The sequence below is a fragment of the Macaca nemestrina genome, chromosome 11, assembly GCF_043159975.1.
Source record: "Macaca nemestrina isolate mMacNem1 chromosome 11, mMacNem.hap1, whole genome shotgun sequence".
Classification (NCBI taxonomy): Eukaryota; Metazoa; Chordata; class Mammalia; order Primates; family Cercopithecidae; genus Macaca; species Macaca nemestrina.
Window position 1 is genome coordinate 79,581,830 of NC_092135.1, and position 11,226 is coordinate 79,593,055.

General features: G+C 41.2%; 1 protein-coding gene across 1 annotated transcript; it reads right to left on the bottom strand.

The window, feature by feature from the left end:
• Positions 1–5,404: 5,404 nt before the first annotated feature.
• Positions 5,405–9,519, bottom strand: LOC105499536 (neuronal differentiation 1). Its single transcript, XM_011772132.2, has 2 exons — positions 9,349–9,519; positions 5,405–7,785 (listed from the first exon to the last, which is right to left on the bottom strand). Exon 2 carries the CDS (start codon positions 7,773–7,775, stop codon positions 6,705–6,707), a length of 1,071 nt encoding a protein of 356 aa, XP_011770434.1. The 5' UTR covers positions 7,776–7,785; positions 9,349–9,519; the 3' UTR covers positions 5,405–6,704.
• Between the last annotated feature and the right edge of the window lie 1,707 nt (positions 9,520–11,226).

The window sequence follows — 11,226 nt, forward strand, 5'->3', positions numbered from 1 at the left end:
TTAACTGTTAAGAGTAACAAGTGACGTTATCTCAAATCATCATCTTCTTTTTTTTTTGAGACAGGGTCTCACTTTGTCACCTAGGTTGTAGTACAGTGGTGCAATCACATCTCACTGCAGCCTTGACCTCCCCAGGCTCAGGTGATCCTCCCATCTGAGCCCCCGAGTAGCTGGGACTATAGATGCACGCCATCATGCACCACTAATTTTTGTATTTTTTGTAGACACGAGGTTTCACCATGTTGCCCAGACTGGTCTCAAACTCCTAGGCTCAAACAATCCACCTGCATCGGCCTCTCAAAAGTGCTGGCATTACAGGTGTGAGCCACTGCACCCAGCCACCAAATTTTCTTTTTAGAACACTTTATTATCCTCTTTCTGCTTTGATGTTAACATTACTTAGTCACGTACTTGCTATGAGTAAACAAGCACTACAATTAGTGACACCAGTGGAAAGGGATTAACAGTTCTCTTAAGGTTGTAATACCCCTTCATTGACGTCACCAAAAGTGATGATGATCTCTTAACTGACATCATTGAGAGCGAACACTAAAAAGATAGTATTGATGTGCTAAGTTTATGCACTGAACACTTTAAAATAGAAATTATGAGCTAGAGTAATTTTACATAACACTAAAAATAGAACAAAAACAATTACTGAAAGAATAATGAACAGAAAGGAAAAAAGAACATGCGTTGAAATACATGGTCTGGAAAAAGCCTATAATTGTTTTTATTCCGATTCTAGATTATATTTAACCAATTGATATCAATAAAAGAAACAATAACTGACAACTTATGATCCTCAAAAAGGAAGTGGGGGGAGTTTGGTGCCATGCAGTATGATAGAAATTAGTTTCAATTGTTTTCTTGTCGTAGAATTAATGTTTATAACATTTGCTGGACTGAAAATAATCTGTGGTCCTCTCCATTCTCAACTGACTTGACTTATAGCATAGGCTTTAGCATTACATTAGTGTTCTTCTTTTTCTGTTTTTTTTTTTTTTTAAGACGGAGTCTTGCTCTGTCACCCAGGCTGGAGTGCAGTGGCATGATCTCGGTTCACTGCAGCCTCCGCCTCCTGGGTTCACCATTCTCCTGCCTCAGCCTCCCGAGTCGCTGAGACTACAGGCACCCGCCACCACGCCCGGCTAATTTTTTTATATTTTTAGTAGAGACAGGATTTCACTGTGTTAGCCAGGATTGTCTCGATCTCCTGACCTCGTGATCCACCCGCCTCGGCCTCCCAAAGTGCTGGGATTACAGGCATGTGCCACCGCGCCCGGCCTAGTGTTCTTCAATTCCCTTGGAAAGTTAATATTTTTTTAGGATCCTCTAGGTCTTCCAAGCACCAGAGGAACAGCAACACACAGAAGAGACAACTTTGTCTCTGTTTCTCAGGTGCTTAGAAGACCTAGAGATAGATAGTTTAAAAATAAACAAATAGTTTAAAAATAAGCTAAACAAGTAAATACATAAGATAACATTTGACAGGCAAATGCTCTGGAAAGAGGGAGGGACACTATAGTGATTTGGTGGAGTTGAAGTCAGTTGTTATTTTAAATGGGAATCAGTAAAAGCTGCTTTGAGGAAGTGGCAATGAAAGAAAAACCTGAATGAAGAAAGGAAGACAGAAATGCAAATATCTAGGTATCTCAACTTCCTAGTTTCCCCATCTATAAACAAGGCAGGAGGCTGCTTTGATGATGAAATACGCAAGTGAATGAAAAGCACTTAGTTAGCACTGGCCTAGTGTGTGAAGCCACCTCTCTGGTTGTCTGTCCTTAGATGTGAAAGTGTAAACCAGGTTAGCTTTTCATCTTGTTAACAGAAAAGTCAGTTACCAAGTTATTTCATATATGCTAGATTGAACTTACTCTTTATCTCTCCATGTCATTTCACAATTGGATCCATCTCCTAGAATTGTGGATCTGTAGAGATAGTTATTGTCACTGTCCATCTACCTCTAAATTAACTGGGCAAATAACATAATAATGCTTAGATGGCCAAATCCACATTTAATGTATCTGAAGATTTAATCCAGCATTAACATAATACTCCGCATTTTAAAATTAGCAATTTAACCAGAAGTCCCCAGAGACTGTGGCCTTGTCTTGTCAATGCCACTAGTTTGGCTGCACAGTTAATTCCATCAGAGCCATTGGACCAAGCCTTAGTGTGTGTGAAGAGAGTCCATGAGTCAATTGCCAGCACAGAATTCTTCCTGTCATAGGAAGGCAGATGATCTCAACTTTTGAGTGCATACAGTGCAGATTTCTGGTTGAATGGTTCTTGACAATAGTGTCCTCTGAAACATAATGCCTGGCCAGCAGCCAATGATTATGCCACCATACAAATCACTGTGCATCTGACGCCAGAATGCCTCTTTGCAATGGTAACAACAAGAGTTCTCAGTCCTGGTGTTCTACAAGATGTTGCTTTGGCTCTTTTATTCTTCATCAGACCCTGGAATTAAAGGTTTTATTTAGGTGATTTTCAATAAATAAGTGGTGTTAGAGGGAGAGAAAAAGAGAAGTGAGGAGGTTTTTGTGTAGTTTAAGAAACAGTTTTGCTGTTTTACATTTTCCATTAGGAGAAAATCAGCCAATATTTTGAAACCTAGTTTTATTAATTGCTTAATAGATATTTTCACTTTAAATTTCTTGTATAATTATAGAACTAAAACAGCTTGGTTCAAACTGTTAGCTAATGATCCTTATATCATTTTAGTAATTGCTAGCTTCTTTCAGAAAATGTATTAATTTTGTAAGAATGTAAGGACTTTCAAATGTAAAAACAGGGATTTTAAGATTAATAAATTAGAACACAAAATGTATTTCAGATGTTATTTTACTATAACATATTATAAACCTAAGATTAGTAGAACATTCTTAAGGCATTATAATCTTTCATTTTAATTTATTTATAATTAAGTATTAAAAGTATATAGATCATACTATATAGCTGCAATTGGTTATGTAAAATAAAATATGTTATGTGAAGTGTTCCTATTCAATAGTAATTATGCACCAGTTACACTATTTAGCTCAATTTCATCTTAGACTATGAAATTTCCCCTTGATTTTACATACCAGATTTTTCTAGAAATAACTATTCATAGGATTTTCACATTAAACAAGTGTACCTAAGCATCTTATTTGATAGGAATAGTCGTGGCTCAAGATGAAGAAACACATAGAATCCCAAATATTATTCATGACAAGCATTAAACAGCAAAAGTAAAAGAAATATGTTTTCCAGTGAAGCCAAACTTGCCAGCATTTTTTTTTTTTGGTTGGTTGGTTTTCATTTAGTAAAATATGTTCTTTTCTTACAAACTGGGTATAATCATTAGCCAGTTACAAAAACTGTAAGAGTCTTTTTTAAATATGGGTAGGAATTCATAAAAGAAGATAATTTAAAATGTTTCTTATGGTTTGAAAGTGCCTTCCAAATATTCATTAAACATTTAAGTGAGTAAATTTGTAGAATATGTTTCTGACATTGGCACTGGTTCTGTGGCATTTCTCTGATCAGATGGAAGTGCTATGTGTTATGCAGAGTGCATGCAGTTCATTCATGCATAAACAATATCATTTTCATAAATTAAATCCTCCCCTGCAGAAGGAACATCTGTGCCTGCCTTTGAATAAAAGATGGTGGCATGTGAGTTACTCCTTGACTGACTGAAAGAATCCCTATGTTTTAGAATGAAGTTCTATTGGCAAAATGGAAAAACAAAACAAAACAAAACAAAAACCTAACTTTCAGTGTTCGTTTCTACCTTACAAAAGATCACAGTCTAGATGTTCCTGTTTGCTATTTTGAAAGCTGGAATTCCTAAAATGTCATTCTTTTATTTCTTCTCTTCACTACAGTAACAGATTTTAGTTTGCATGAAGATGTCTAATTTTAACTGCAGGTGAAATTGAGCTACTTAATAGATTAGATCAGATCTGAATGTTCACTTCATTACCTCCTATGCTGGAAGACTGGTAGTATTCAACTATCATATCAGTATTATGTCTCTTAAAGTAAGAACAGTGAGAACAATCCAGGATATAGAAGCAACAGCTTGATTCCAAAATAACAACTCTGATTCAGTTGGAATGAGATTGCTGCATTTTAGATAAAGTTGGGACTAACTTAAAAGTATTTCTGTCATGTGATGAAGGCAGATAGAAAACATGTTAAAATAATATATTTTAAATTGCTCTCAAACATTTTTTTAACGTCGAAGTATTCCTTACTGCTACTGTCACAGCTTGACGCAGCCTCATTGGCAATGTTATTAGTATGGCTAATTGTTCCTGTCCATTACATTACTCACATTTTTCTGGAGCAGCTTGCTAAATGAGGTCAGCTTTCTGGAACCCCTAAATCACCAATGAGAAGGAGATTAAAGGAACAAGCTTGGGAAGGGGGGTAGTCATCCAATGTGGCACCCGAATCAGAGTAGAAACAATGGAGTTACTAATGACAGTAATCAGAGCACCACGGTAGAGCCAGGGCACAAGTGCCAAAATGATATTCCCTAGGAATCATGACTGTCAGTCAGTACATCCAGAGGAAAAGAAATGCCAAACTTTTTTTTTTTTTTTTGAAGTGGACGTAACAATAGACAGAATCTTCCATAAGTTTTTCCAGTGAGTTGTGTTCATGAAACAACAGAATAGTGCCCCAAAGGGTGGGGGGAGGGGGGAGGAAATAATTACACCTTCCTAAAATACGGTACAAATAGTGTGTTCTTCAGTACAAATAATCCATTATGCTTTTTCATGGAAAAATGATGGAAATCATCACAAGATGTTTATAGAACAATTATAAAATGTTACTTCTCTTGGCTTATTTAACTCATTTCCCTTTGGTACTTTCCAAAAGTATATAAATTTCTCTGGGACAGTACTATTTGCGAGATAAAACTGTTTAGTTCAGAAAAATGTGCAGATAACAGAACACCAAGAAAATAGTAATGTTTTATATGTCTTAAATGTATAGACAAACTATGCTGGGATACTTGTTTATGTCTTGTTTGTTAATAATTAATAAAATCCACCTTTTTAAAGAAAGAAATAGAAGAAAACATGTAACAATCATTTTTAAAAATGGAAATAAAAAGCCTAAAGGCTAAGCTACCTAAAACAGAGAAAAAACACACTGTTTGTACCTCTGTCCAGTCCCATATTCCAAATAATGAAATATCAATTAGGTCTTTTCATTATCTACAAAGAGCTGGTGATTCCCTGTGCAAGATAAACAGACAAGAACATATGCCAATATAAACCTTTCTTCTTTTCTTTTATTCTACATGAAGTGTTTAGTATTTTTTAACTCAGCAAAAAAGCGACTATTTTCCCCAGAAATGAAAACAAAATCCCTTTAAGAAGAAATGCAACAATTGCTCTCACTTTCAATACTATTTTATTGCAACTGGATGAATGTTTTCTAAATTGTGCATTACACCATAATATACAGGATTACAAACAAAATTACAGTACAGCTCGATTCCAGTGGTACCAGCATCACATCTCAAACAGCACTTATTCTGGACTGCATTTTACATGCAATAGCTATTGTTCTAATTATGAATTAAATGGTTTGACTTTATTTAAGCTACTGTACTAATTGACTACAATAGATATAAATCCCAACATTAACAACCTGATTAGATTTAGGCTCAGATTTATTACATGAATATATGACAAACCACCATTTTTGTGACTATGTATAAAATCATGCATTTATATTTTCTGGAAACATCAATAGCTTCAGATTCTCTGTAAAATCATGGAATGCAAAGGAGTAAAAGACTAAAAAGTAACAGTGCAAATTGTATGTGATAGTCAAGCAGCTTTTGATTTAAAGAAGGGTATGTTGGCATTTATTTATAATATGTATATACAAGCTTGTGCAACTAATGTGTTGAATTGATATGTTTTGATAGGGAATGCATCTCTTAATTTTTTATTCTCTTGAAAATTATGATTCTGGTTTATATTTTAGGGAGAGGGAAAGACTTTAAAGTGAAATGAATTGCTCAAATTGTGCAATTTTTTTTTTTTTTTACAATTAGAGAGGAAAGAAGTGCTAAGGCAACACAATAACTTTCTAAGCACTTTTCTGCTGGTTTAAATTAGTTAAATTATTTTGTATAAATTAGATATAATTCTACTTTTCTGATATGTATAAAAATTGATGAAGCTGCATGGTTTTAAAATAGGAAATTCACATTATAAAAAGTCATTAAAAATTCTGTACAAAATCACAACAAAATAATTCAGCATGGGAAAGGTAACAAGTAGTAAAATGCTGGTTGAAAAATATATATTTATATATATTTTAATTGGCCCATTACTAGTTTAAAAATTGCATAGTTCCTAATTATTGCTTGTGATTTTGTTATCCCGATCAGATAATTAATACGATCTGAATACAGCTACACCAAATTCGTGGTGCATTTCTTTAACTTTACTGTATTTTTTTTTAAAATAGAAGAGCTATAGAAAATAATACATAAGGTGAACAGGAACTTTGATCCCCTGTTTCTTCCAAAGGCAGTAATGACAATAAATACATATATCACTTGAAGCTTGGAGTATTTGCACTTTGCAGCAGTAGTACCCAAAGGGCTGCCTTTTGTAAACACGACAGTCACTGTAAGCACAGTGGGTTCGTTTCCCGGAAATGGTGAAACTGGCGTGCCTCTAATCATGAAAGATGGCATTGAGCTGGGCACTCATGACTCGCTCATGATGTGAATGGCTATCGAAGGGCATAATATTGTCTATGGGGATCTCGCAGCGAGGGGCAGCGGTGCCCGAGAAGATTGATCCGTGGCTTTGGGCCCCTGCCAGAGTCGCTGCAGGATAGTGCATGGTAAAGGCATAATTTTTCTCAAACTCGGCGGACGGTTCGTGTTTGAAAGAGAAGTTGCCATTGATGCTGAGCGGCGGGCTGAGGGGTCCATCAAAGGAAGGGCTGGTGCAATCAGTCAGAGGGCTTTCAAAGAAGGGCTCCAGCGCTGCGCTGTAGGCGTGCGGCGGCGGCTTGACGTGGAAGACATGGGAGCTGTCCATGGTGCCGTAAGGCGGACTGGGCAGCCCAGGCGACTGGTAGGAGTAGGGGTGTACAGGGAAGGAAGCGCTGGCCGTCGGCAGGTGCGGGGGCATGTCCTGGTTCTGTTCAGGCAGAAAAGTCCGAGGATTGAGTTGCAGGCAGCCTGCAACCAGGTTGGTGGTGGGTTGGGATAAGCCCTTGCAAAGGGTCTGAACGAAGGAGACCAGGTCTGGGCTTTTGCCTGAGCGCAGGATCTCCGACAGAGCCCAGATGTAGTTCTTGGCCAAGCGCAGAGTCTCGATTTTGGACAGCTTCTGCGTCTTAGAATAGCAGGGCACCACCTTGCGCAGGTTGTCTAGGGCCGCGTTCAGTCCGTGCATGCGGTTGCGCTCCCGGGCGTTAGCCTTCATGCGTCTCAATTTAAAACGCTCCAGGCGAGCCTTGGTCATCTTCTTCTTTTTGGGGCCGCGTCTCTTGGGCTTTTGATCGTCATCCTCCTCTTCCTCTTCTTCCTCCTCTTCCAGGTCCTCGTCTTCGTCCTCCTCCTCTCCCCCATTCCTCAGTGAGTCCTCCTCTGCGTTCATGGCTTCGAGGTCGTCCTCCTTCTTGTCTGCCTCGTGCTCCTCGTCCTGAGAACTGAGACACTCGTCTGTCCAGCTTGGAGGACCTTGGGGCTGAGGTTCGCCCATCAGCCCACTCTCGCTGTACGATTTGGTCATGTTTGATTTCCTACATTCAACAGGGTAGAGGCAAACAGAAAGAAAAGGAGAAAAACGCTATATTCAAAAGCCAGATACGCCTTCAGCTTCCACTCCCTCAATCTCTACAAATGCTTGAGAAAAGTACCTGCCCATTACAAAATGAATGCCTCCGAGAAAAAGTTAAATGCAGTGTTTTATAATGGCGCGTGCGTGTGCCCCGCTGGTACGTAGGAGTGAGGACAGGACTGGGGGAAGGCAGTGAATATGTATATGTGTACACCACTCACGCATATGTGTTTGTATCCTAGTGATTAACTTAAATGTGTTTATGGTGGTTGCCCGACAAGATAATGTGTGTGGAAATGACTGTACATTTCAGTGACTTCATGTTTATCCAAATGTGTTCAAAGTCACTCACAACTACACACACACACACACACAAATGAGCTGAAAAATCACACATTCTGCTTCCATTTTTGTCCTGGCTTCTAGGTACTTAGCGATTTAAGTTGAAGAGCCATTGCGCAATTTACTAATACTGGCAGCGATTTTTAAGAAGATTACACAGACGGGATACTGAAGAGCAAATGCAGAAAGGAGGAAAAATAGTTTCCGCCAAATTGTTCCACCATCAATGTAACATTTGGCAACAAAAGTGGACAGGGTCTTCCACCCCTCCCTCGCCTTTCTTTTCTTGCCTTCCATCTCTGGCCCGCCGCTGAATTTCCACCTTGTACAAAAGCGCTAGCTGCAGGGCGAGGGCTGGGGGCGCGGCGCAGAGCGCTCTCCCACGCGCCGGGGATCAGGTGCGGAAGGCTCCTCTCTAATAAACAGCCCATTGAAAGGGCCGCCCGCTCTTTATTGAGGCTTTTCAAAGTTCGCCTCAAACCTCCCTTTAAAAAACTGAGTAATTATAATGGTCAGCGATTGGCAACCGCGAAGTTGCTGCTTCTAATAAGGAAAATAAAAAGCCGTTAGTAAAACAACTGCATTTCTGGCTCCAGTAGTGGCTGCTGGGGACTTGGCCGCCTCTGGAGCGGTAACAGGTAGCAGGAGTGAGTCCCTCTCCCTTTCTTCACTTTCCCCCCTCTCAACTAAACTATCTCTGAACCTGATTTATTTTCCTTGGTGTGAATACTCAAGGTATCTATGTCGCTTTCATTCACTGAAAACACAGCTTGACACTCCTAATATGCGTAAAATACATGCACACAAAATATATATTGATAACACAGCTTTTTTTTTTTCTTATTGCAAGAAGTGAGAAAATGAAGTCATTATTGCTTTTGGGACTTTAAAATCAGCACTAGCAGATAATCATAATTACTGTGTATTCTTTTAAAAAATCCAAGCTCCTATGCTATCCACAAAAGAAACCCAAATTCTTAAAATTTAAATTAGAAAGCCTGCAGGGGGTACTTGAGTGACACGACTCATTATGTGTGAGTACTTATGGGCAATTATGGAGAGGGATGCTGGTCTCAACACACATACACACGCTCGCAAACGCACACGTACAGAATATGTAGGTGCATCAGTCTTCAGTTATTGCTTCTATTCTAGGGCAAAAAAATGAAAGAATTGTAATTACCTTTGTTGTTAGTAGGTCCTGAGCAGTGAAAGTCTCATAACCCTGGGGCCTCCGGACGCCGTGCCTCCTGCGTGGGCGAATTCCTCGTGTCCTGGCCGCGCGGGCGCTCAGGTTATATAGCCCAGTTAGTGATGCTAAGCGCGGGCGGGGCTGCTAGCTGAGGAGCTAGCAGGTCTCTGCGCCTGCCGCCTGCGCACGCGTCCAGGCTGTGCGCTCCCGGTTCTCCCCTCCTCCCCACTTCTCCCCACGCCTTGCTTGTCTCCCGCCCTCCTCTGACAACCGCTCCCCTCACCCTCCACCCCTACTCCCGCCCCTTCTCCTTCCTCCCCGGCATGCGCCATATGGTCTTCCCGGTCCAGCCAAGAGCCTGGAACCACGTGACCTGCCCATTTGTATGCCGCGGAGCGCTCCATTCCGGCCCCTTTGTGGCCAGAAGAAAGTGGCCCATCTGTCGCCAGTTAGAGACTCCGCGGACCTGTTTTTACCCGCAGGAGAGATTAACCCTTTCAGGCGGCAGAAGGGACAGGGGATAGAGGGGGGAGGGGATTTGAGGGAAGGAAGGGAAAAGCTAATGTTGAGTTGGTCTACATCAGAGAGAGTGGCCTGCTTTCACGCCGGAAGTAGGGCAGAGGTGAAAGAGGCAGAAGCGGGGAGACTGAGGCATGCAGTGAAGAGTCCTCGCTCCTTTCGATTTCTTGTCCTGGCACTGGCATCCAGAGCAGCATGACTCCCTGCCCTGTCTGAAAGGCCCATCCCTTGGCTTCTTCTCCTTGGCAGACGCTTTGATCATTGGCGCCAAAGGATGGCTTCTCCGAATCTCCTTCGGCCCCTCTAAGCAAACATATACGCCATATAAAAGCGGCTTCTTCTGTAAACGCAGCGTTGAGATTAGTTCCCCATCCTCTCTAACCGGATCGTCCTCTCCCAGTTCCTTAAGTACAGAAAATTTGTACTTGCCATTCTATCCCTACCATACGTTCAATCCTTCGTGTCCTGACTCTCAGCTACCACTGTCCCTCCAGACCCTCTCACTCCAGTCCCTACCTCCATCCCCAGGATCTTGTCCTCAAAGCGAGCTAGTTCTCTCGAGGAGGCCTTGGCTCCATTGGCCTTTGCGCTTTCTTATGTGGGAGCTGGGGGCTTCTTTGACGGTTGGATTCTGCCTTTTAGCCATGGCCACTGGGTTGCTGCAAAAGGCACCTCCTCTCAGCCAGTCCAGGGACGCTTCCAGTTACCTGGCCAGCCCGCCCTGCATGGCCTCAGCTCTCTAGTCCAGGCATTGACCATGAGTACGGTGGTGGACACCTCGCCACAGCCGGACCTGCGCTCTTGCTCCCCTCAATCTCGGGTCTGTATAAGATACTTGATTCAGACAAGCCTTTTCAAAGAGAAGATGCAATGGGCCTGTGTTGAACGGGTCTTTCCGATTGATTTCTTTCTAGAAATGCCTTTAGCACAACCCCGGGAAGGATTAATGGCTGCGAACTCCTCCAGACTTCAAAGCCTCTGATTTGAAACTCCCACCTTGTAGGTCAAGCAAAGACCACAGAAATTCCCGATCAGTTCCGAAGGAGCCACACTGTTGCCTAAATAGCAATTCTTTACTCTTTTCGAATAAGCGTTTTCCAGAATAGATTTTTTAAAAAAAGAAAGAAACTGGCCTATCTACTCGTTCTTTCCCAGCTTTGCCCCTAATCCTTCATTAACTAACTCCTAACCCCCTCCCAGACCTGAAGCCCTCTGCAATAAATACCTCTTACGTGAATTGCTTATTTAAAGGCAATTACACTAAATATCCCTCGAGTTTGCAAACAGTGTCAGGATTGAGCGGCTGGACTGGGGTGCATCTGGAAGAGGGTGGGGACAGGAGGAGAGAGT